The 27,864-nt window shown below is 48.0% G+C and overlaps 1 protein-coding gene across 1 annotated transcript; it reads right to left on the reverse strand.

Moving 5' to 3' along the window:
* Window positions 1-27,864, reverse strand: LOC149370232 (uncharacterized). Its single transcript, XM_089577387.1, has 9 exons — window positions 27,804-27,864; window positions 25,643-25,744; window positions 22,364-22,616; window positions 20,054-20,213; window positions 15,806-15,933; window positions 11,185-11,305; window positions 7,069-7,227; window positions 6,004-6,129; window positions 1-673 (listed from the first exon to the last, which is right to left on the reverse strand). The coding sequence occupies exons 1-9, from the start codon at window positions 27,862-27,864 to the stop codon at window positions 485-487; spliced, it is 1,299 nt and encodes a 432-aa protein (XP_089433513.1). The 3' UTR covers window positions 1-484.

Raw genomic sequence — 27,864 nt, forward strand, 5'->3', positions numbered from 1 at the left:
TATCGGAAGGCCAGAGCAGGTAACCTTGCTCTCGAGCCTGCCAGCGCAGTCAGCGTCTGTCTTGACCCGCTAATATCGAGTCAAGCAGATGGCCAGTCGACGAGTCTGCACGGCATAGCCTATAGCCGAAGATTGTGATAACCCGTTCCTTTCACATGTGCTCCTCTCAGAGACACGTATCCTAGTTTTGCACTAAATAAACCGTTGGTTTCAACATCAGTTTGGTGAATTTAGTGATGAAAGCACGTGGGTGCAGTATTATATGCATCGCCGTGACGCTTACGAAACCCAAGAATGAGGCAAAAAGAGCGAGTTATGAAAATGGTACTTCGCACTATACAGTCTCTCGAGCCATGTTGAGTTCAGCAGTGAAGTCTAGCGGATGCTATATTTGTTCCGTATGCTAACGGGGAAACTCCGAGAAAGTCCGCGGAAGGGGCCCGTCTTCTGTTCCCTCGAGCCGTGTGCTCGCAGCGGACACGCCTCAGCAGGCTTCGTCAGGCGGCTGGCCAGGGATGACCTTGAGGTACTCGTCGAACGTCTCGCGTATAGCGCGCACACGCTCCAGTGTCCTTGAGGCGCCGTTGCACGCGCCGTCGTAGTCGGCAAGGTCCACGCCGACGACAACCCAGCCGTGCACGAACTCCGGAAGCGTCTCGCGAAGGGTGCACATCTGCGACAGTACGAAATGCGTGAAGAAAGGAGGACAAGAAACTGAAAAACTGAAGGAAAAGGGTATATATACAGTATCAGCAAATATATAGTTGTGTATACCGTAGAGATGCGCCGTGTCTGCGGGGCATAAAGTTGCAAAGTGCCGTTGCAAGACAAACATCAAGGCGAAAGAAGAGAGAGGCAAACGCGGGAAACCGTTGTGGTGTGCTAACCCTTGTTAACAATAATGTTTGTTCCCACTCCTTATGTAAAGCCCCTCACAGGGTCTGCAATGAAAAAAATAATATGAAATGTCTCTTGTCTGGTGTCCTTCCCGTTTCCATCTAGCCCGTCGCCAAGGTTTGCTGAGGCACAGCCTTCGCAGTTTTCTACCGAAACTGATCTCGCAGCGAGCCGCGGGATAGAGGTAGAAATTGTTAGAGCCCCCGGCGGGCTCTCTAGGAGTAGCAGCCCAAACAGGGAAGCTACGATACGCAGTCCGAAATGATGTAAGTGCTGAAGGTTTGTTTCCTTTAAGTGGATTCGTGGGGACGACCACCAAATAGATCAAGACCATATGCAAGGCCAGGGATCTGTTGACGAGGACCATCACCATTCGTCCGACACCATTCCGACGCCCCAAATACCGACACCATTCGTCCACCTACATCCTGCAGAGGCCTCCTCCCACTAGAAAGCCACGCAGCACCTCACAAAAAGCGACAGTGAATCCATGCCTGAATATCCACCATCCATACACATACTTCCTGCAGAGGCCTCCTTTGTCTAGAAGGCCATGAAGCTCCTCAACAAAAAATCGGCGCTAAATCGAGCCTTCACCAACCATACACCCACCTAAACTTTCCACGCGCCTAAACGCTCACAATGGGAGCCAATTGCACGCTTGTACAGTACGTGCAGACAGAATACACGCATTCGAGTCCTGTTCGTGTCCAATACGCTGCAGTTCACTGTAAAACCGCAGTCGAGGTGGGATGCCCGACTGATCTGCAGGAAGCGACTTTGACGATCGCATCGTTAAGGCACAAGAGTGATGCGAGAGAGCTTTGCTGCTGTTTTGGGCTCATTTGTCCGAGCCAGGCCCTTAAGTCTTTGCGTAGAGATGCGTGTATGCAAGGACACTTGTCCGTTGAATGAAAAAAGTGGTCAATGGCCGCGACGAGAGGTCTGGAGTTCACCGCCTGCCTCTCTTCCTCTTCCCCACCCCCAAAAAAATGATTCGCAGGTCGGCCACAGCCACAGAGAACATGTGGGCCGGGAGTGTATGCGATGTGGAACGGTGCCTATGTAATCACGAAGAGCGTAGTTCTCTTATGGGGATTGAAATTAGAGAACAAGTATAAATAATTTCAGTGTGCGCGACCTGGCTGAGGTCACGCGCATTTTGGATTACGCGGCACGTGGCCAGTAAGCTGCCTGTCTGAAATCCTCCAATTGTAATGCTTCTGCTACCACTCAGTGGCAATATGGCTGCCACCATGAGCGCGAATTTCAAGAGGTATGTCATAGCTATTTTGATCACTGCTTTGGCCCTCTTAAAGGCAAAAATGGGAAGAGTTTTTGCGCTTGAGATGTTTGTTTCCATTGATTGCTGCCATTTTTAAACAAACCATTTCTGTAAACATTAAATCTTTCCTTAGGTTACCATTCGTTCCCTAATTTCAACGAAAACGGTGTTCCTGTCTACGTTCCTCTCCCTTCATGGCCGTTGACTGCCGCGTTCACTCGCACGAATCAGACAATGCTATCGTGGTAGGCTGCAAAAGGGCGCTCGAGGCATTGTGCCATTTTTGTTCAAGTCATCCAGGTGTCCGTCAATCATTAGTCATTTGTTGCGGGCGCTCGCAAGGCACCGGGCAGAAGGTGTGCCGTACAGCTATTGTGATCTCTTTGCCTCGGACGAGAACCAAAGGGGTAGGATATTTTCAGCGCATTTTAAAAGTGCAGTAGGTATCTCCGTATCTAAACGAAAACAAGAAACCAAGTAGGCTACGAGTGTACTTGTACTATACATGCTACCTTAATGTATTTAATCTATCGCCACTACGACACCTCCTCTAAGCAACTAGGAGGAGACCTGAATTTGTCTTCGAGGTAACATAAGTATAGAATTCGGAAGCATATGCTTCACACCATACAGAGAATTAGATTACCGAGCCAAAATCTTCAGTGATCATCAGTAAGTGCCGTCCTCTGTTCCTCTGCAGGAGGAATACACGAAGACACTCCAGAGTTTAGGCCTCACTAGTACCGGTTAGATTAATGAAATCATCCGTTAATCTTCAGAAATACAACGATTTGTTACGTGTCAAGTGCGCTAGTAATGTCTGGCAGCCAACAGTCCTTCTTAAAACAATTACTCCTGGACGTCGCAGTCATTGTCGCCAGCTGCTCCTGCAACTTCCACGACTTTCCACCTTCTCAACGAATCATGTACGCCCCTTCCCAACCACGACATCCAGGCGAATGACAGAGGGCTTTTTGTGCTTTAGTCGCTTAAAAGGAACCGGTAGAGGTCAGAGGTCCAGACCTATTAAGGGCTTCTTTTTTCGATAAGTCTAGTTTTAATGCTCTAGAACTTATACTGGCCACTCCCCGCATTTAGCCATTGAGTGTTTGTTTGTTTGAAGCCTGCTTTATATACACAACTGGCAAGTTGTGATGGTTACAAGTCCACCTGCCACCTAGGTGGCAGGTGGACCGTAAAGAATCCACCTAAAGAATCCACCATAAAGAATCCACCGTAAAGAATCCACCGTAAAGAGTCCACCTGCCACACAGTAAAGAATCCAAAACATTGGCCACACAGCGCAAGCACACTTAATTCCGATTTGGCCTAACTACGCAAATCAAAAGTAATTTTCATCATCATCATCAGCCTGACTACGCCCACTTCACGGCAAAGGCCTCTCTTATGTCTCTTCAGTTAACCCTGTCTTTTGCCAGCTGCGGCCATCGTATCCCCGCAGACTTCTTAATCTCATCCGTCCACCTAATTTTCTGCCGCCCCCTGCTGCGCCTGCCTTCCCTTGGAATCCAATCTGTTACCCTTAAGGACCAGCGGTTATCTTGCTTTCGCATTAAATTCCCTGCCCAAACCCATTTCGTCTTTTTATTTCGGCTAGGGTGTCATTAACTCGCGTTTGTTCCCTCACCCACTCTTCCCTCTTCCGGTCTCTTAATGTTACACCCATCATTTTCCTTTCCATAGCTCGCTGCGTTTTGCTTAACTTAAGCTGAACCCTCTTCGTTAGCCTCCACGTTTCTTCCCCATAGGTGAGTACCGGTAAGATACAGCTGTTGTATACTTTTCTCTTGATGAATATTGGCAAACTGCCATTCATGATCTGAGAGAACCTGCCACATGCGCTCCGCCCCATTCTGATTCTTCTGGTTATTTCCCTCTCATGATCATGATCAGCGACCACTACCTGCCCTAAGTAGACGCACTCCCTTACCACATCCAGCATTTCGCTACCAATTGCGAACTGCTGTTTCCTTGCGAGACTCTTGAACATTACTTTGGTTCACGTTAACTGTAACACCTGCCGTTCTGCTCTGCCTGTCGAACTGAACGATCATATTTTGCAGCTCATCTCCTGAGTAACTTAGTAAGGCAATGTCATCGGCGAATCGCGAATTACTTAGGTATTCTCCATTAACTCTTATCCCCAATTGCTTCCAATCCATGCCTCGGAACACCTCCTGTAAACAGGCAGTAAATAGTATTGGCAATATCTTGTCTCCCTGCCTGACATCCTATTAAACCTCTCGCCTACATAACGTTGGTTCGTCCCAAGCTGGAATATGCATGCGCAGTTTGGGACCCTCACATTTCTTATCTAACTAAAGCACTTGAATCGGTGCAAAACCGTGCAGCAAGATTCATCCATTCAGACTACTCTTATCATTCTAGTGTGACTGCCATGAAGTCAAAAGCTAACCTGCCTGACCTCGAGCTGCGACGCAAAATCTGCCGACTCATCCTTTTCCACAAGTTTTATCACTTATCCCTCGCAGATCTAAAACCAGCTCATCACGTGTCCCCTCGCACCAGTCACAGCAAAGCCGTTTATCCCCCCCGCGCGCGCACCACTGCACACCTTCATTCCTTCTTTTCCCAGACTGCAGTAGACTGGAATGGCCTGCCTGCCGATGCCGCACTCCACACCAGCCCCGTCCATTTTAAAAAAGCCATTGAAAATGTTCTGTTTTAAACCCCATGTCATTCATTTCAGATTCATTTTGTGTATTGTTCACCCTCATGTAATACCCCTATTAAGGGGCATTTGAGGTGTACAAGAAAAAAATTGGAGGCTTATCAAGGTTAAGCCCAGTGGATGCGAAGCATGTTAAGCAGCTGCCTCAGTGTGGATGGTCCGTAAATGCACGACTCTTGGTTTGCACGTCACTTATTCTGTATTGTCTTTGAGCATTTCTACACAACACCAAGTCTAAACTGTTTCCCCACTGATTCGTTTTGCATTCCTATTATTAACGTCCTTAGCGTTTGGAGGCATCTTGACCGCATACACGCCCGGCGCAAAGACGCTGGCGCGGTTGCGGGCAGAGACTGACGCTACAGTGTACTAGAATACCCAAAGGCTTTCTAGTACACTGTACTGACGCGACGGCGGGCGCGCGCCACCTCATCCCTGGCATGACGTCACATATCACGTGATGCAGCGATGGTGGCGCCGCCGCCGCGTCGCGCGCGACGGCGCGAACCGAAGCGTGGAGGAGGCCTCCGCCGGGCGACGTCCGACGGCGCGATATGAGGCCCCATCTGCAGCCGGTGTGACGTCATCACGTGACGTCACATCATGTGATCTCACTTCAAGGTCAATGGTGGCCACCGCCGGGCGTCGCGCGAAGGCCCGAAACCTACGTTAGTATGCTTCGCATAATAAATAAATTTTATTGCTGACTTTATGAAGGCCTATGGTAGCCGTGCAGTCGTTATAGATATCTTGCAGTATTTTCAGATAAGACTCTTCTACACCCTGGTTCCGCAATGCCTGCAATGCAGTTTCCCAAACCAGTAAAAGACTATATTGGGCAGATGTTCAGCTAAATTACAGCAGCTTGCAGGCGTGCATAATGGCAGAAAAATCAGTAATCACCGTGTGGAGCTGAAGTACTATTTTGAGTGTCTTCGTCGAGGCTGCGCAACTCATGTCGTTTAAATCGTTCTCAGTTTAGCAAAAGCTACGTGCAGGTACGGGTATCTAGCAATACCAACCACTAACGAGCTCTGGCAGACGATTTCCATTGCTGGTATTGCACACTCAAGGCTATGTGCAGGCGCACGACATAGTGTCGCCGTACCTTGAAGTGGAAGGTCTCCTTCGTGTCGAACAGGTAAAGCCGTCCCATCGTTGGAGAGTAGAAGCGGCCAATGATTGTGCTGTTTCCGTACTTGACGTCGAGCGGGTAGTTACTTTTACTGCAAACCTGCACAAAACAAAAAGAAAAAAAGAGAAGCTAGGTAATGGCAGCACTCGAGCATTTTTTATGCAGACCGTTGACCCCCTTACATGTTAACAGCCACACTCTGCGTTGTGCTAACGCATTTGAGGACTCCAGTGGCTGAATACGGCGTACAAGTTAACAGAGCACCCCCAAGCACAGTGGCCACTCGCAGGTGACCCCTAAAATTAGTTTTTCGTAAGTCATTGCGAAGACAGTAGACTAGCACTCATTAAGAAGAGAACTCGCTGTATGGGCTTGACGGATTTGCGTATGATCATACTGTTATTGCATAAGGGTCGGGGCATCCTCCTCGTCCAAGGGGACGTGCTCGGATGGAAGCCCATACAAGTCCTAATTTTTTGTTGCGTTGGGTTTTACGGCGCATAAGGGACTAAGGCTTACAAGCTCCAAGCATAGGGTTACCAACGTCTGTCTGCTGTACAAAGGACTACAAGTTTTCATAGAGATACAGGCTGTTTAAAACAATCCAAACTTTGAGAAACCAAATGAGTCGCGAAAAAATCTACAACTTCCTTTTCTTCTCAGAGCAAGCTTGGGTAGAAAACAACGTTTTTTAAAATGTTGTAACATATTTTTTCTCAGCTAGCCATGTTTGCCGCGTGAAAATTTAAATATGCTTCACTGTGGCCAGGTGTGCGCACAGTTCTGAAGGAAGTTTTTTTTTTTTGTTCCAGTAGCTTGTTCGTGTTTTTCTCATTCTTGTCTGCTCTTCTTATGACGAAGTCTTCTTCCTATATATGCAACAAAAAGCGTCGGCGAATATTTCACCATAAAAGCGCTCCCTTCGGTAGCCGTCTTCGCAAGCGAATGTGAGGTGTATATTTCGTAAGGTATTTCGTAAGGTGCACACAGTGGGCACTCATCGATTACAGTTCGCGCAGCGCGAGGATGCAAATGCACCTCTTTCATGGGGACTTCGATGGGGCCGCTTTCGCAGGCCGCTCCCTCGCGGGTCCTCTCGGGCACCTCGTAGGCCAGCACCGACACGGGGAGGGTCAGTGCTACGGCGGTGGGACGCTGCAAGTACTCCTCCTCATCCGCGTGTTGGGCCACGTCCAACTGCATCAGCAGAAATGGTCTTACTCACAAGCATGTCGAACACATGCTCATTGTTCGAGCCTGTTCCTTCCGCGAAGCTCATTTATTGACAGTATGCTCGAACGAACAGAAAGGTGGGAGGTAGACAGATATGCGTAGCAGTGACGTCACAATCGCGACCATGTTAGTAACGAGGAACACGGCGGTACGCAGCGCGTTTATCTAATCCGCTCACAGCAACCTCCTCCGACGTGAAACCTGGAAGCTGTGCGCGGATCCGTGACCTCACATGCAGAGAAAATATACAGGATCGCGAGATTCGAGCTTGTTTTACATGCCGTTATGCTCGAAAAATAGGCGTACGGTACATTTGTTGTCAGTCTGAGAACAACTCTGCAAATGTTTTCGCGTATAAGAACATATTTTTTTTCAATTTTAAGGTGTAACCTTACCTATTGAGTGCCAAAGCGTGTGTGTGTGTGTGTGTGTGTGTGTGTGTGTGTGTGTGTGTGTGTGTGTGTGTGTGTGTGTGTGTGTGTGTGTGTGTGTGTGTGTGTGTGTGTGTGTGTGTGTGTGTGTGTGTGTGTGTGTGTGTGTGTGTGTGTGTGTGTGTGTGTGTGTGTGTGTGTGTGTGTGTGTGTGTGTGTGTGTGTGTGTGTGTGTGTGTGTGTGTGTGTGTGTGTGTGTGTGTGTGTGTGTGTGTGTGTGTGTGTGTGTGTGTGTGTGTGTGTGTGTGTGTGTGTGTGTGTGTGTGTGTGTGTGTGTGTGTGTGTGTGTGTGTGTGTGTGTGTGTGTGTGTGTGTGTGTGTGTGTGTGTGTGTGTGTGTGTGTGTGTGTGTGTGTGTGTGTGTGTGTGTGTGTGTGTGTGTGTGTGTGTGTGTGTGTGTGTGTGTGTGTGTGTGTGTGTGTGTGTGTGTGTGTGTGTGTGTGTGTGTGTGTGTGTGTGTGTGTGTGTGTGTGTGTGTGTGTGTGTGTGTGTGTGTGTGTGTGTGTGTGTGTGTGTGTGTGTGTGTGTGTGTGTGTGTGTGTGTGTGTGTGTGTGTGTGTGTGTGTGTGTGTGTGTGTGTGTGTGTGTGTGTGTGTGTGTGTGTGTGTGTGTGTGTGTGTGTGTGTGTGTGTGTGTGTGTGTGTGTGTGTGTGTGTGTGTGTGTGTGTGTGTGTGTGTGTGTGTGTGTGTGTGTGTGTGTGTGTGTGTGTGTGTGTGTGTGTGTGTGTGTGTGTGTGTGTGTGTGTGTGTGTGTGTGTGTGTGTGTGTGTGTGTGTGTGTGTGTGTGTGTGTGTGTGTGTGTGTGTGTGTGTGTGTGTGTGTGTGTGTGTGTGTGTGTGTGTGTGTGTGTGTGTGTGTGTGTGTGTGTGTGTGTGTGTGTGTGTGTGTGTGTGTGTGTGTGTGTGTGTGTGTGTGTGTGTGTGTGTGTGTGTGTGTGTGTGTGTGTGTGTGTGTGTGTGTGTGTGTGTGTGTGTGTGTGTGTGTGTGTGTGTGTGTGTGTGTGTGTGTGTGTGTGTGTGTGTGTGTGTGTGTGTGTGTGTGTGTGTGTGTGTGTGTGTGTGTGTGTGTGTGTGTGCGTGCGCGCGTGTGTGTGTGTGTGTGTGCGCGCGTGCGCGCGCGCGTGTGGGGGGGGGGCGCAGCTTGAAGGCTGGCCCAACCCCCCAGATCTGCCCACTGACATCATCGGGGTAGGGGACGCGCGTGAGGTGTTTCACCCTGATCGGTTGGAGAGGTGCTGCGACAGCGACTTTTAAAAACTGGTTCTAGATTTTTAAGATCCACGCAGAAGTTTCAAATTTGGCTCGAAAACCCACAAAGACCACCTCTAAAGATCTGTTACACTACAATATGCCCATCAAAATTATTTGCGGGTCCCTTAATTTCATCCACCTACCTAAATTTCTGCCGCCCACTGCCACGCTTGCCTCTCTTGGAATCCAGTGCGTTACCTTTAAGGACCATCGGTTATCTTACGTTCGCATTATACATGTCCTACTCATGACCATTTCTTCCTCTTGATTTCGACTAGGATGTCATTAACTCGCCTTTGTTAGCTGACCTGCTCTGCCCTCTTTCTGTCTCTTAACGTTGCACCTATCATTTTGCATTCCACAGCTGGCTGCACTGTCCTTAGTGAAGCTGAATAAGCCTCCATGTTTTTGCTACATAGGTGAATACCGGTCAGATACAGCTGTTATATACGTTTTTCTTGAGGGATATCAGAAACTGCCAATCATGATCTAAGAGTGCATGCCTGCCCGGGGTATCACGCAAGCTCAAATCCTTAGCAGGATTAAAACACAGCTCTTACTCCCGCTAAGCTCTATACTTATATGAACTCTGTTCCCATCTCTCCTGCGCAATCTGCCCCTTCCCACACTTTTTCCTGGAGTACTGCCTCTTGGAGTGCACGGAGCCGCTATTCACACCATTCCGTGCTAACCCCGCTCCTGGAGTGCCTAGCTAGCGCCGGGAAGAACAGCTGGCCTGAAAGTTCTCCAAAGAGTCGGGATCTTAAACATTTAATGTGTTTAGTAAAGCGACTAGGCTTTCTCTTTTTCTATCTGTGCAGCTGTAAAATTCTGGAGGTATAAGTAATTCCGTGAAGATGTCCACACGCCTCCACGACGCTACACTGCGTAGCTTATATTGCCGATGGAACTCGGTAGACCCACCATGGTGCGTTCTCGACGGTGTAGACAGTTTGGCAAGGACCACACTTCAGAAGAAACCCGCTCCGAGAGGGAAAGCCTTGACTGACAAGGTGATCGCATACTGCAAGGAGAACGGCCTGTCCCTGCTGCAGGCGGACAAAGAAGGGAACTTTGTTCTCATGCCTTCAGGCCTTTGCAACGAGAAAGCTTGTCAAGCAATTTCGAAGAACTTTGTGGAAATTAAGCCGTTCGCCACCAGGATCAAAGGCAAGGTTGTTGACCTGTGCAAATCCACGGAGCTGCAGAGCCTGGCAAGAGCTGTTTTGAAATCTTCTGTGAATAATTTGTCCATCTTCTTTGCGGTTAAGACCAATAAATCAGATGCGCCGTTTAGGGCCATAGTTAGTGAGAAAGGTACTTGGCAGCAACACATCAGCCGCTTTTTTCTTAAGAACCTGAAGGATTTGCACGTTTCTGACCCTATTTCCATGAAAAATTCTTTAGATGTAGTCGGCGTCAGCGCACGTCCTGTCCGTCCCGTCTCTCTGTGTGGTTTGTGTAAAATTTAGCGCTGTTTTTACTTTCCTGAACACAGTGCCTCATGGGCTTTGCGGTTGTGCCGCTGAACTCAAAGTCACGGGGTCGAAATCGAAATGCAGAAACGTTTCCGCGCTGTGCGATTTGCATGCTCGTTAAAAAGCCTAAGGCGGTCAAAACCTCAGGTGGGCGTTTGCGTCGAAATTAACCCGGAGCCTTCTTTCCCCTCGGGGTCTCCTCAGAGCCTACGCGCAGGTTCGGGACGTTTAACCACAGATGTAACGGCTGACTTTGAACAATCTACGGGCTTTTGTGAACGCTCGTTGTTGGCCTAATCTGACGGTAATTATTCCGTGAGGATGATCACGAGCATCGCTGTAATCAGTGCCGTTAAGTCCAGAGATTAGACTTCTATTGCGTCGGCTTCCCTCACACGATGCCAGCAATTTTTTTAAGCAACTGTGTCAGCGCTTTAGCAGAAGCCGAGACAAACGTTTTCGATCGCGTAACGAAGACAGCGTGCTTCAAAGGGGGTCAAAGTTGAGTTCAGTTGAGATGCTGCAAGCTAGAGGTGAGGTTAACCTTGCGGTTTCTGCAGGCAATTGCTCCACCGTAGTGACGCCTACAATAACTAAATCACAATCCGGCACCGAAGTCACAAACACAACAAACAATTGTCACTCACGCTGTCACCGTGTGGAGACTAGGTCCGTACTTTAAAAGAAGACGTGAAGCCTCCTTTCTACATAATTGGTTCCCACGCGGGAAAACAATGTCCTGAAGGGTGCGAGCATCACTCACGATGGCCGGCAAGTGGCTTCCCTCCAGTGCTCGCAGGGTGGTGGGCGGAACGACCACCTTCTCGCTGTCCTCGGTGGCAATCGCATGCGTGGTCAGGATCATGACGTCGACGGGGAGGGAGCTGCACAACACCGTTGAACGGGTAAGCACCGACATTTCGAACGCGATAAAACTGTGCGCGTACGTAATTTTACGGCGAGAACCGTCTATGGGAGCGGACCTCGAGGGGCCTTGTAGCTGAAGCCCGTTGCAGACAGTGTAACTAAAGTTGGAGTTGTAGAAATTCGCAAGCCAGGCCAAGATCGATAAATAATACTTAGCTTGGGGCTCAAGCTGATCGGTGTCAAACCAAGGCTTCAGATCACCAGATGATTTCAAATCATATAAGAATGACCCCTATCACGTTTACACCTCCCGGCATCCCAAAAAAATTACCCATTCATTGAAACTCACGTTATCTGCATGCATTGACGGAATCAACCAAATGTTTTGAAAAACACTGAACGCTTAACTAACAAAATTCTAGCACGCATCTCTCAGTAGCCTCTGTCAACCGTCACGGACCCTCAAGATTGGAAAGTGGGCAAGATCGTTATAGTCCCCAACAAAGGCCCAGGTTACACACATCATCCCATCTCTCATAAGTGTGTAATCAAAAAGCATGGAACATGTTATTTACTCTCATGCCAAACTTTGTAGCACCCATAAGGTTTTTTTCACCCTAATCAGAACGATTTTTAGAAAGACCTCGCCTGCGACGCACCACTGGCATTGTTCCTAAGCGACATTACTTCCAACCTAGACAAATGTTCACGTTGATGCACTCTTAATATTTCGAAAAAACTTTCGAGAAGGCTCCCCACGAGCCACTTTTACTAAAACTTTCGAGGAAGTCTAGGCACCTCTTTATTTCTTTGGATCATAAATTTTCTCACTAACCGCTTGCAGTATATTACTGCCAATGATTACCCTTTCAGCTTCGCCCCTGTCGTCTCTGGTGTACCACAGGGTATCGTACTAAGCCCTCTTCTTTTTGTCATATATATTAATGAGCTATCCAACTACATCTCTTCTAATGTCTGTCTTCTCACCGACGACTGCGTTATTTACCGTCCCATTATAGCCTTACTGATAATTGACCTCTTCAGAACGATATGGCAAAGGTCGAGGAATGGTGTCGAAATTGGCTAATGACTCTTAATGCTAACAAAACAGCTGTAATTACTTTCAACAGATATCCGTACTATCTTTCCCACACCTACTTACTGATTGGGTCGGCTATCTTTTCAGTCCCCTGTCCTAAATATTTATGCGTTCACATTTTCAGCGATCTCAAGTGGTTTTATCATAATTCACATTACTAACGGCGCTAACTGCACTTTTGCCTTGCTTCAACCTAACCTATTCCATGCGCCTTCTCACGTAAAACTAGCATACGTAACCCTTATGAGGCCAAACTAGAGTACGCATGCGTATTATAGGGCCGGCATCACTATAACCTAATTCCTACCATCAAATCAATTCCTAACTGTGCTGCCAGATTTACCTTCTTTGCTTACATGTGCGATGCAAGCGTCACAGATCTAAAAGTTAAAGCCAGTCTTCTAAGCCTACAAGCGCGCCGAAAAATATCTAGACTCTGCTTGTTTCACAAACTTTATCATGCCTTGTCACCTAGCACTACAGTCATCATGGCAATTCACCGACCTCCATCCGCATCACCAACACCATGGCCGTTTATTCTCCACATGCCCGAACAGCGAGCCATCTCAACGCATTTTTTATAAGGACTATCATCGACTGAACGATCTTCCCGCAGACGTCATCCTTCACTCCAACCCCAGCAATTTCAAAACCGCCATCGAACGACTTTTCTGTTAATTCATGTCTAGCTCACCCCTCATCTAAAACCCCGCCCCCATGGCGTCTTTGAGGTACTGGAAGCAAATAACTAAGCCAAGCCACAAAATAAAGAGAAGAAGAAAAGAAGAAACGAGAAGAGAAATAATGATAGAAGGCAAGAGAGAGAAGAGAAAGGAAAGAAAAAAGAAGAGAAAGGAGGAGGAGGAAAAAGTTTAATGTCGCACACTCCCGGGAGAGCCCCTTAGTCCAGGAGCCCTCTGGCCACTCCCTCCAGCATGACCGGCTCGATATGGTAGCTGGTCGCCGGGCTGTGTGGCCAGAAGAGCGGCCTCCCAGGAGAGGGAAGGGGGTAGTTATGGAGGGGAGGAGCGCGGAGAGGATATGGACATTCCCAGAGATAATGGTAGAGTGGATGGAGTGGCGCTGAAAGTGGTGCAATGGGGCGGAATAAGGGTGAGATGAAAGGTATGGTTGAAGTGAGGGGATGGGAAGGAGTGTGTCTGGATTTGTCGTAAGAACGCGCTTTGGGTGTGACTGATCGTGGAATGTGGTACATGGCGCGTGAACGACGGCGGTGTCGGACAACTGTATGTTATTTCAGAGGTTCGATGAAGTTGCATCTGTTTGGGGAAGCCATCCGCCGGCGCCAGGAAGCTCATTTATCGGGCAAACGCAAGAAGATGAAGAAACAACATGACGATCAATTTGCGAAGATCGCCCAAATGCGAATTAGATGCACTAGTACTTCGGTTTTCACTACAGTTCTGTGTTCGGATCCATTGTTCATGGATGGAAGTTATTTGGATAGCGATATTCGGTTAATGCCCAAATATGTGGAATTAGTCATTCTCTACTTTACATTCATAGAAGCCCGGCATACCACTCCTTGAGCAGAGGTGCAGCGTTGAAGCGATGCGTCACTGCCCTGCCATGGCAAGTGTTGCCATCGGTGGGGCTTAAAAGATCCCGGTTGCTCTTCTCAAGTAATCTCTCATGACCAGTCATTAACAGACAGACAGGTCGTTGTTGAAACATCCGCCTTGTGGAACACAACAAATCTTTCGACAGTGATACGAGATTGAAACTAGCTATTCATTGTCGGCAAGGAAATCACACATGTAGCCCTTTGTTTCATGAAACATCAGTCGTTTCTACGCATAGCGATCAGAGTCGAGGCTTACCATATTGTAAGGGTCATTCTTCTTGTGTCAGCAAACTGTCATTATCATTTGACAACCACGAAATGGAATTTTTTTTTTTTTGGGGGGGGGTGCCGTTGCGTAGTTGTAAGTCTTGATCAGTGCTGATAAGTTCGGTTATTTTCTTAACTTTGTTTTCGCAGAGAGGGTATAAATTTATGCAAGTGCGTAATAAACATCAGTTGAAGACCAGCGCTCGCGGTGTCTGGTTCTTCGCTTTCGCTCATTTTCCGCGCTGTACGTTATACTATGCATTAAGTGAACTGCCACCTGCCACGGTGGGCAGTTTGCTCGCAACTAGGTGAGCGCCTGCCACAGAGCAGGCTTGAGACAAACAAACAAGCAACGGCTAAATGCAGGGAATGGCCAGTACAACTGCTACCACACTAAAACTTATAAGACCGTTACCACTGCGTAATGCTAGATTCAGCGACAGCTGTTGAAGTATTACGTTCCCTTCTCTTTCCACGGTTACCACGCCCCGAGTTTTTACCACGCTAGCCACAATCCTGTGACGCATTCCTCTGCTCTCGCCAAATCATCCTCCTTCGGCAGTAAACACGCTTTCGATGGTTCTCGTAGTAACCACCTACCGGTTACACATTCTTATGCTCTCATGTATTTTCCAAACATTCCTCCTTCAACGGTTCTATCCGGATGGTGGTTCTCTTGGCGACCACACTCCAACTGCGCATTCTTCACACTCGTCGTGCCCTCCCCCTTCCACGATTACTCTCCTCCTTCCTTCAACAATAACCGCCCTCTGGAAGGTTTCGACCCTGTTGCGGATTCCTCCAGTTTGGGGATACCTTCCTCCTTCTAAGGTAACCACCCTCCCAGTGTTTCTATTACGTCGAATACATCGCGTACTGCTACTACTACTAGCTACACCAACATGAAACCCAGTAACGGGCGCTTAGCAGCTCTTGCTGTAAATGAAAAGAAAGAGGGACGGAGAAAAGAGAATAAGGGGGAGAAGAGAAAGCGCGAGAAAGTAGAGGGATACCATGGCTCTCGCCGAATGTTTTACCTGAGCCGTAGCCTAGTTTAGCCAGGACTAAAAACAGCGGTCTGTCAGCCAGGCATGTAATACGGCCTTTGTGGAAAGGTTAATTTTACAGCATCAGCTTTTATAGCCAGACATCATCTCCCCAGCGAGATCAGGTGGTCATCATCGGTACGAAATGAAGCGGCGGTCATCGCATACCAATGTCGCAATGTTATCGGTCATGCACCCGAAGGGTCACAACCCCTTACACATGATTATGGCCTCCTTACACAACACGATCTCTTGGTGTTTTATTATGCGAAAGCCGCTGACACAACACGATCTCTTGGTGTTATATTTTGCGAAAGCCGCTGGCACTCTTTTAATGGCTCCTAAATATTGACTTCGCAAGGACAAACATTAGGCCTTCAGCGTTCTATTAAAAAGAACCTTAAATATAAGTTTAAAATCATGATCAGTGACGGCAGTGAAAAAAGCGACCGAAAAGCACTGATTACTCATGTTTCCAGTCAAAAGCGTACTAAGGAAACGAGGTTTGCTTGTCGCTCACCTTAGTTCTACCTTGAGGATGTCGTGCAGCAGGCTGTTTTTCGGCAGCGCGGCAGTGCAGCCGAAGAAGATGTAGGCTCCGCTGGAGTTATTAACATCCGTCTGCGCCTGCTGAAGCAGTCTGAATGCCTGTTGGTGAGTATGAAGTGATGTAAGTGCATGCTGCTATTTGTGTGCCACGCACCACATTTCACAGCCAAATAAAAGTTTGTCGCTTCTTTTTTCTTTGCAAAATCACTTGAAAACACCGAAAAGGTGCAGTTCAGCTGCTTTCAAAACTTGAAAGGCACACCCAAGCCATGAAATGATAGAGCCCCCTATGTCGGCTACTTTGCCAGAACTGTGGATGTATGAGCGTATTCTTTTTCTTTACTCTAAACTCCCAGTAAATATTCCCTTATTGTTTGCTTACATATCGAGAGCCAGGCCTGAGTGCAAGGGGATGATAAGGAGCACCTGGTGCACCGCCAGAGTTGTCACGTCAAAGCGGAAGTAAATGCAAGGCCTCCTATGGCGTCACGACCGCGCCAGGATATTCTCTGTTCCGATTACGAAATGTTACGAGGCGCATGTTGTGACATGTCATTTTAACGCGGTAGGGTTGGTGCGCACATTCGACGGAAACCCCGGTGGTGTGAGAACGAAACTCGAATTGGTCCATGACGATGTGACGACACAACTAGGTCCGCCAAGGTGGCTCAGTGGTTTTGACGCTCGGCTGGTGACCTGTAAGACGAGGGTTCGATCCCGGCCGCGGCGGTCGAATTTCGATGCAGGCGAAATTCTAGAGGTCGTGTACTGTGCTACGGCAGTGCACGTTAGAGAACCCCAGGTGGTCACAATTTCCAGATCCTTTCACTGTGGCGTCCCTCGTAGCCTGAGTCGCTTTGGGACGTTAAACCCCATAAATCACTCAACCGCCACAACTACATGAAAGTGCGGCTAATTCAAACAGCCCACAACGATCAGTTATTGTTCAGTTCCTACTTCGAATTATTGATCAATCCGCTCTCGCCCTACCATAAGCTTGCCGTCCCGGTTAGCTCAATTGGTAGAGCGACTGCTCCGGTGAAGCGGTGGTCCCGGGTTCGAACCCCGGACCAGGACGAATTTTTCTTTAACTACGAAGTTTCTGAGAAAGCTGTATAGCTTTCCCTTGTAGTCGTATGGCTGCGCTCGGATGGATGTCAATGAGTAATTACTCTCTTATTACAAATCTACTCCACCTTGGGGGATCCCCCTAAACATTTCACCAACGATCAGAAAGTACAACTGCGATAAAGCCACTACACAATTCCTCACTTGTCTACAGGATCATGCTATCATTCACCACCATTACGTAGGGCCTTTGAAGAAAGAAAACTGTCATTCACCACCATTACGTAGGGCCTTTGAAGAAAGAAAACTGTGCTGAAAAAACAATGGTCCAGCGGAAACTCCAACGCCTGCCAACTGAGTTGAGAGTCGGGCGCGCCACGTCTCGACCTGAGAAGAGCTTGCGTTGAGGGCGATAAAAAGAGGCCTCGTAGAATACACTACACAGAGTGGGCAGCAACACCTAGGTAATTAAGGTGGCCAATTAGCATCACCAATTCTTTTCGCACTGAATAAAGTATATGCGTACGAGCAATCTAAATCCGTTTGGCGTGTCGGTATCGAATCCGCGAAATTCTAGAAGCCCGTGTACTGTGCGATGTCGGTGCAGGCTAAAGAACCCCAGGTGGTCGAAATTTTCGGAGCCCTTCACTACAGCGTCTCTCATAACCTTACTCGCTTTGGGACGTTAAACCCCATAAACCAAACCAAACATACATACATACATACATACATACATACATACATACATACATACATACATACATACATACATACATACATACATACATACATACATACATACATACATACATACATACATACATACATACATACATACATACATACATACATACATACATACATATGTACGTACATACGTACATACGTACATACATACATACATACATACATACATACATACATACATACATACATACATGCATACATACATACATACATACATACATACATACATACATACATACATACATACATACATACATACATACATACATACATACATACATACATACATACATACATACATACATACATACATACATACATACATACATACATACATACATACATACATACATACGAGGTCTGTTAGAAAAGTATCCGACTTTATTTTTTGCGAACACCTGATGGATATGAAACAAGCGCGCTTGCATCAGGCGACCTTGAACCTTCATGCGCATGCACGAATTTTTTCCTGCCTGCCGATAGCGTCTGTCGCTGGGACGCAGCATTTGTGTGAGGCAGTGAGCAGTGCTCTCGTCGGTTTTTTAATGCAAGGAAAATGGCGGAGTGAAAGGAGCAGCGCTACTGCATCAAATTTTGCCATAAACTGAGCGACAGCCAAGTGGAAACCATACGAAATATTCAGACGGCTTTCGGTGAGGATGCTATGAGCAGCACACAGATTAAGCAGTGGTACAATTGATTTAAAGATGGCCGCACATCGGTGGAGAACGAGCCACGCTCCAATCGGCCATCAACATGCCAAAATGACCAGGTCATTGCCGAACTGAACGCTATGGTGATGCGGGACCGTCGCGTGACTGTCCGAGAAATTGAGGAAGAGGTGGACATGAGCAATTTCTCCGCACATTCCATTATCACCGAAGATTTGGCCATGGAAAGAGTTGCGGCGAAATTTGTGCCGAAGCTGCTCACGGTGGAGCATAATCAGCTTCGTGTCGAAGTCTCATAGGACATACTGGATTCCACAAACAGTGACCCCGACTTCATCAACATCATAATCACTGGTGACGAGTCTTGGGTGTACAGGTACGACCCGGAAACCAGATCCCAGTCGTCACAGTGGAAGCATTCCACGTCACCAAGACTTAAGAAGGCCCGCCAAGTGCGCAGCAATGTCAAAGTGGTGCTGACTGCTTTCTTTGACTCCCTCTGTGTGGCACACCACGAGTACGCACGCCGCAGGGTCCAAAAATGACCAAAGAGTACTACAGGCATGTCCCCCATCGCCTACGCGGCGCAAGAGACCGGAGTTGCGGTCAACAGGAAATTGGCGCATCCATCAAGACAATGCTCCTGCACATTCCTCGCACTCGATTCAGACTTTTTTGGCGAAAAATCAGACTCCTCTAGTTCAACAGACTCCTTACTCTCCTGATATGGCCCCCTACGACTTCTGGCTGTTTCCCAAAATCAAGAGGCCATTGAAAGGAGTGCGATTTCAGACAAGCGAGGACATTGACTGCAACGACAGCTGAGGTAAACTCCATTCCGAAAGGGGCCTTTTCGGAATACTTCCAGCAATGGCAGCACCGCTGGGAGAGGTGTGTGGAGTCCCAAGGAGACTACTTTGAAGGTGATTAGATTTCCAATACTCCAGTTATGCCAGTTTTTTTTCTTCGGCCAAAGGTGGGATACTTTTCTAACACACCTCGTACATACATACATACATACATACATACATACATACATACATACATACATACATACATACATACATACATACATACATACATACATACATACATACATACATACATACATACATACATACATACATACATACATACGCTACATAATACATACATACGCTACATAATACATACATGTGCTACATAATACACACATACATACATACACACATGCATACATGCATGCATGCATACATACGTAGATACATACATACATACATACATGCATGCATGCATGCATACATACATACATACATACATACATACATACATACATGCATACATACATACATACATACATACATACATACATACATACATACATGCATACATACATACATACATACATACATACATACATACATACATACACACACACACATACATACACACACACACACATACATACATACATACATACATACATACATACATACATACATACATACATACATACATACATACATACATACATACATACATACATACATACATACATACATACATACATACATACATACATACATACATACATACATACATACATACATACATACATACATACATACATACATACATACATACATACATACATACATCCGCTATCGCATTAAGTTCTCATTGTAGATAGTCTATAGACAATCTATGGACGTCTCAATGAAATTTTCGTCAGGGCCTGATCCTTTGCAGCTTACCTTGAGCAAGGCGAAGGTGGAACGCAGGTCTCCGGGGCCGCTGACGGAGCGCTCGTCCACATCAAGGACTGCGTAGTGGCGGACGCCCTTGCTCCAGTAGCTGACAAACTCTCCTATCCCCGTCGCACTGCCAAGCTGGCGCAGCGCTTCCCTCGACTTTCTGCACGCAGAACCAGCGCAGAGCCTAAGCACGATGACTCAGGGTCAATCAGACAGGTTAGGGCGTCAACAAGCACCTCAATTGCTTTAACAGAGAATGTGTTGTCCGGCTGGTTCGTTAAGATTTTTTTCTACGTGAGGGAAATCCTAGCCCTACGCAAAACAAGACGTAAAATGCAGTGTCTGTATACATCGAAGTCACTACTGCAATGTCCTCCACCGCAGGAAACGGCCGCACAACCAGTTGACCAAAGAGAGTCAAAGAACAATTATGGGCACGTCGTTGCATTGGTACTAGCCTCATTCATGCGACAATTACAGGCCTCTTTCTCAACGTCTGCCCACCGCACCCAGCCTGTTGACAGCTACCGACCGAACATGAATGGCTTTCTATGGCTACCTATAACGATTGCGAATAATCCGAGTATCCAAGACTGGGTTAATCTTTAACGTGAGCTCGCAACGCACAGCATACGGACATTTTTACATCTCACCCGCATTAAAATGTGGCCTCCAAACGCTGGTTCAATCCTGCAACTATAGGATCAGCAGCCGGAAAGCCAGAGCCTCTGAGCCACTGAACCTCTGGTGCGAGACATCATTTTTTATATTGACAGTCGTATTTATGAACCTCCGCCTACGTTCGCGCCATCGTCATTTATAGAAAGTTTCGGCACGGCCTATACCGCTACAGTCAGCTGACACAACTAGCTGTCAAGAGTGCATGCGAAGATGGCTCCAAGGGGCCGTTTTCAGGCCACCTAGCTGCAGACGCACCTGACACAAGGAGCCCATCTGCGCATGCGGTGTTGACGCTGTCGGTATGTGCTTGCGAAGCGCCGTAGCGGAATGCTGGAGTGGTCTTTTGGCACTAATCCCACAGTTTGCAAAGCGAGCACGTTCGGATGAGTGGTGACGTAATGACCCACCAGTGATGGTTATCGCGATCGTGTCTATACCCCTTTTAATGGTTGCACCATCAAGTGTCTCGCACGATCAAGCCATAAAGAAATAGTTGTTCCCGCAATACGACGATAACACTCGACACTATTACTAACCAATGGCGACACCGCCGCACTCCGCCAATGCGCCATTAAATTCCAGATGCCGCTTTGTCGTTGCGATAGTCTCCCTGTCGTGGTTCTGCAGGCTGAAGCCAAGCACCTCTGGGAGAGAGTCCATAGTGGACCGTGGTAGGATTGTAGCGCATCCTATCACCTCATGGTAACGTGATGATGTCACAGCGATGCCGTCCATCAAAGATGATTGTAGAAAGAGTGCACCCTCAAACACTTTTCACGGTGAAAGTAGCACCACTTTCGCTCTGGCTTCTTCACTCAGTGGTGTGAAAGGTGACGGAGGCTTTAACTGTTTTTACACTTGGCGAGTGCACCCACAGGAACGGCATCGCTACGAGAATCACAGTGGTTCCCACAACAAATACGCCGTAACGTCTTTCTTGCACACAAATGATTTCTTACTAGTTAGCCGCGTTTGGCGCTTCCTTCCCTTACGAACAGGCGCTGTGGCGTGAAGTGCCGGCACAAGCATACACACTGACATATCTCTGACGGGACAGGTCGTTACTGGGGCTTGTCCCCGTTTGAGAGCCAAGACACTTTAGCGTCCTTTTGTCGAGGCATATCACTCGAAAGCGGTTCAGCTGAGAACGATTAACATTTCCTATCATCATCATCTGCCTACCTGCCTGCGCCCACTGCAGGGCAAGTGCCTCTCCCATGTCTCTCCAATTAACACCCTGTTCTGTGCCAGCGGCGGCCACATGTATCCCCGCCAGCATTCCCTATGCCTTGTTACAAATGAACAGCAGCACCAAGATTACAGCTACCGCCCTCGCCACTGTCCCATGGTATTCCTCCGCGGTGCAATATGCTCTGGTAGTAAACCTCTTTCCTGATACCTCAACCTGAAAGATCTTACGAATGTATCTCTCAGGATATTGCAACTGGCTGGACTCGTTGAAACTGGACGAAACTCTACTTATGCAAACAGGCATATTTTTCTTCATTTTTTTAGTTCATTGACACTCCGATTAGCCGAAAGCAATGCTGGTCAGGCCCTTAGTGGCCAGGCCATAGCAGTCAACTCTATGCTGCCTAAGGGACCGCAGTCAATAAACGGCCCATATACCTGTGCGTGACGGCCACGCCGTAAGCGCTCCTGCGGGCCACCCTGGCGAATTCCAGGAAGGTGCGGAAGGCCCGCGTGTGGTTGTGTCCGTCCCACAGGTCGACCTTGCCGTCGCCGTCGGCCACGAAGGTGGACTGGAAGATGATGTACTCGCAGAGGCCGTCCTCGCGCAGCAGCAGGTTGGCGTGCCTCAGAAGGTCCAGGGACAGGCCCACCGTGCACACGAACGGCGTCCGGGACAGCTGCGGTGGCGCTGCGGTGATTGTGGCAACAGATCAAGTACATCATCATTAGCTTGAGCACGTCCGCTTCCGGAAAAGGGCCCTGTTAGCCCTGTCCTGCACCAGCTGCGACCACCTGATCCCTGCAAATTTCCCCATCTTCCCACCTGACCCTGCGGGACCTTGGTTTATCCACTCTACTGTTACTTCCGTGCCTCTCCCCCCTTTGCCTAAGCCTTTTCGCCTTGTACTTTTTCTGATCTCTTCCTTTTCTCCCCGACCTTTATAACCCCTCATCCCTTTCCCCTCATGCAGGGTAGCAAAACTGGCTTCATCTATACCGGTTAACTTCCCCGCCTTTCCTCCTACTATTCCTCCTCCTCCTTCTCCTCCTCTTCCTCCTCCTTCTCCCCAATTACTTTTCTGGATTTTTCTTGTATACAATTTACTCCGCTTCTTTAAACCACTGTAGTCTTTTCCGGCCTCTTAACGTTACTGTTACAATTTTCTCTCCATAGTTTGCCGGGTTGTCCACAATTTCATATGAAGCCTTTGGGTAGCCTCCAAGATTCTTCCTTTACATAGTTTGCATCGACGTCTTAGTGGCCGCCATCTTTTGGTCCAGAAAGCACGGCGAAAGTAGTCACCACAGCGAAAGCCTGGCTGTCTTCCCGATCCGCTTATCGCCAACCGGTAACATTTTATGGCAATGCAGCAGAGACTAATTAGGAACGGGAAGGCAGTCCATTGTCCCCGTGCCAAGGGTATTGGATTGTCCGTTGTTCGTGCTAGAGCTGCGTAGGTATGAATGTTGGTAGTAGTAGCACTTAGGAGGCCACTCCCCTCTGGCCGGGGGACAAAGTTTCCTCTGCTGCATCCCGAGAAGGCGCCCTTTACGTCACATGAAAAATACAGTGCGTAAAAGCAAATGTTATTTTTTCCATGATTGCAGTATCCTGACTTTGGTTTTGGTTTGTATTATGTGGTTATGAAAGACGCCGTAGTGGAGAGCTCCGGAAAATTTCGACCACATGGGCTTCTTTAACGTGCGCTGACATCGCGTAATGTAAAGACGACCATGTGATGATGTGATTACACGCTAAAGAATCCCAGGTGGTCAACATTCATTCGGGGCCCTCATCTGCACCCTTCGTAGTTGAGCAAACGTCCCTAAGCTGCATGATGCGCAGGCTGTTTCATACTTTGAGGAAAATTGGGAACGCGTGGCCGCCGCACTTCAATGACCTATGCCGCTGAGAGACTGGTGAATGGACGGAACAAGCACATGCGCGTAAAGGGCAGCCTGCTGTGCTTATTGCGCCTTGGCCGCCGATTCTCAATGGCCACTACTGGGAAATTTCTCTGGTGAGGTCTGAGTCTCTGTTATTGAAGGATCAGTGTCGTCCGAGCACCCTTTTATCCGACTGCGTTAATAACCCCTTGTCTGAAAAAATGTCCGGAATTGGCGGCGTCGACCATCTGAAGTCTCGCAGACGGTGTGGCCGGAGGAGCCAGCAGCATCGTCCACCTAGGTGGGGCACCTAGACCACGTGATCTTCTGGGATCATCAAATCTGCTCATTGGATTGTGAGCAAACTGACCACTGTGCCAGGTGGCAGTTAGATGGCTCGCAACAGGTTGCTCGGAAAGAGCAACCTGGTTCTCACCACCGCTGGGAGCACCTGCCATCGCAGGGCAGTGGCGCATCGCTTAACCGCTGCACCACTGCGCCAGGAGGGGTATGGGGACATTCTGGGATCTATGAATGGTAAGTCGAGAATTAGCAATTCTGCATATATGGGCAGTAACCCATTAACTATATCGCGCCATACACTTGAGGCGGAGCCCTAGAGTTTTTCCATTTTACTAAAATACAAAAAAAAAGACAAAGAAGGAAAGAGTGAAAAAAACTACCAGGGGCACTTAATCTCCTTAGGTGCTATGATTGCGAAGGCATTGTGCACTACTGCTGTTTCCATTGGTGCGTTTGTGGTTTTTATGTCTGTTCGCGTTGGCCACCAATCCGCACACCATTATTTAACGTTCACTGACATCGTACAGTACATGGGCGCCTTTTGCGTCTCGCCTCCACCAAAATTCGGCCGCCACGGCTGAGGTTGAATCCGGACGCTCCGGCATGACTCCGGCGCAGTAGCCAAGCACCCTAGCCGCTGAGCCACCACGGCGGGTTACAGAGTTCTTTAGTCAATGGTCCCAAATATTACGGCAAGAATGCCGGAAGGGATCAATATTTCAGCTTCTGTTTGAAGATTTCTCACACACACCTGCTATTACTGACTAGACGTGAATACATGTAGCGAAAACCGCTGCTGAGCGCGGTAGCAGCTCTTCGATAGAAGCAGCTACGGTATTACTTTTGTCACCTGTGTCAGACAATGATGTAGCACAGCAACTGTTTCACACTTCCTTCGATTTTAATGTTATACAGCAACCACGAGTTGTCACAGCCTTTGCAGCACGTTGAGGTGCTTATTTGTATACACGGTCACCGCCATCAGGAGCTGCTAAAATATGATTGAATTTCCCCCTGGTCCAGCTATGATGCTTGCGGGCTTCGCCAAGTAGCCACGAGTCCTTGACTGTGCACACAGAAATGTGCTCAGGCGTCCGCCCTCTAAATATTTTTACGTTGCCCCGCGTGACATGTGAAATCATGAGAAAAAAACAACCAGAAATATATGGGCAGGATCACTGCGTGTCTATTTACCAATTACCATGCGTCTTCTTAATCCTCCCTTTCCCACACACACTATCAACACTTCCCTGCCAAAAGTTACTCGCGGTGTATTACTGAAGTAGGAAAGAAAGCCTTATGTACAAGGAATTATTTCTCCACGTTGTAATGACTTCTCATTGCTGCGCCGTATACCAACCGGAACTCAGGTTCCAGATCGCTGGATGACCGCTCTGTTACAAAACAAACCCAACTTCGTTCGAATCAACACATCTCATCGCTCATCGAGTACGGATTGAGCGAAACGCGGCGACTTGTGAAGCACGCCTCGAGAGCGGACAGCAGGTAACCAGCCCTTCTTACCGTCGTCTTCGTCGTCGTCACTGTAGGTGACTTGGTGGAGCTTTGCCCCGACACTCGTGACGGCCTTGTAGGGCCCCGCGCGTCGGCTTCTGGCGTTTCTGCCTGTGCGGGAGAGCGAAAACAGGGAAGCATAGAAACCAAACTGTGCCTTGGGTATACCCGGAAAGCTATGAGACAGCAAAAGCCCTGGATGAGACAAGCTGAAGTATCACCCTCTCTGTTAACGGCACCAGCGCAGGCTGCACTGCGGTTCAACTTTGTGCCAAGTGACCTGGTCACCTAAAGTTGAAGACCGACTGCCCTGGACAAGTCGAGACTCCACTCTGGACCAGGACAAACTTCCCTTTAGCTGAAGATTATTGACATGTGTTAAACTTCCCCTCTGCAGCTCTGTCTTTGAGCTACAGAGGTGTCCAGTGAGCGATCCGACAACAACCTTAACACCAAATTGCTGCACTGCAAGCGACGGCGCGCAGCAAACTACAATTTCTCGTTATCCAGTGAGGCAGCAAAAGCCTCCAGCATGTTTTCCACCTGGTGACTTAGTGCGCGTTATGTGCCCTTTGGTGGACTTTGCAATTTGATGTTGATCGTCACATCATGTGTACGCGACATGAAGCATTCAAGAAGGCTGTCGAATTAAGGATTCGGAGCAATGGCTTGCATTTCGGCGTGGTTTTCTTACCTGCTACTTGGCGGGCGATCAAAAAGACGCTACCGGCGACCAGAACAGTGCCGATGAAGATTGCTGCCACACACGTGACATAGTGCAGCCACGAACGCTTGGCACTGTGGAAAAAAATGGAAGGATGATTCCAATGAGCGTGCCTCAAATTACCCAGGATGCACCGTGTGTCAGCATAACGTTAGCACGGCATGTTCTTGCCGGTACTTACATTGCTCCTGTAATTAGTCGAAATAGTGAACTAAATGAGGGAGCAATTTTACAATGGAGCTTTAGCGAACTCTCTCAATAATACCAGCGGCTTGAACGAGCCAGAACAACCAATTTGAAAGAACACGTACATTTCCATCAAGCGTGAGGACACGCGCGCGTTCTTCCCATTAGCCGACGGACCGGCGAAGTGACCGGGAACGCTGAAGTCTAGGCTTCAGCGTAGTACGCGACCGGTTAAACGTAATACGTCTTTCTCTCTTATTTTAAGGGACTGATTGAAATTCGTAAAGCGCTTGCACTCACTCCGACGTGAAGGCCTCCTCTCGTTCAAAGAAACCGCTGACTCTGAAAGAAAAGGAATCCAATTTGGATGCACAAGACAGGGACAAATACATTGAGATGGTGGGATAGGGCACGGTTGGTTTAGCACAAACACAACTATGCTAGATACGCCGTGTACTATACGCCCAGACTCGAACGCAAGCGTGGCGTATGAATAAAACACATCCCCCACTTCAAAACCAATCATGCGCCCTACTTAGAGAATACTGAGAAGTGAGTATCCGTATGCACCGGTTGCAAGTGTTTGTGGCATTACACAATGAAGAAGAAACCTATAACCCCGCCCATGTTTGAATATGACCTGTGTCATGCACGGCATACATGTAATGGACATAAAATGTTGGTATTCTTTGCAATAGACGCAGCGATTCCACTGCATTGCACTAAGGGCAGGCATCTAATTAATGACGGTAAATGAAAGCCATTCCCGGCGTCGGCATGTACTTACGAGACAGGATAGCGATTTGCGAAGCATCCGCTAAAATATAATGGAAGAACAAAATAAGAATGGCGCTGGTCGCGTACGTTATGTTTTCGTAAAGCCCGAAATCTCAGGTGAAGTATTGCCGTCTGGGATGAAGGTCACATGCTTTGGAACAACTTTAAGCGAGCGCAGCAAAAGAACTTATGCAAGTAGACTGGGTTAATCTGAATTTGTTTCAATACTGGGCTAAGCTCAAGGTTTCGATGGCAGAGTTGGCTGTCCTGCAGATTCTTTCTACGCGGCTGCCGTTTGGCAGTCGTCGGCCAAACGAGGGGCAATGTATTCACACAATGTGATTGCTCAAATGCACTGTTTGGAAAGAGCTGGCACGTTTGAACCACTTACTCATTCTTCACCGGGGTTGTTGTTGCTGTTCGCCGGATAGCTGGAAACCTAAGAATGTCGATGGCGCACCGATCCGAGGTCTTCGTTTTCACCTTCCTCGATCTGTTCTCGGGCCACGCGCGTATCCTTCAGCAGCCGCTTAAATTCTTCCAT

Source organism: Amblyomma mixtum, chromosome 1 (genome assembly GCF_055824585.1).
Source record: "Amblyomma mixtum isolate Tamu chromosome 1, ASM5582458v1, whole genome shotgun sequence".
Classification (NCBI taxonomy): Eukaryota; Metazoa; Arthropoda; class Arachnida; order Ixodida; family Ixodidae; genus Amblyomma; species Amblyomma mixtum.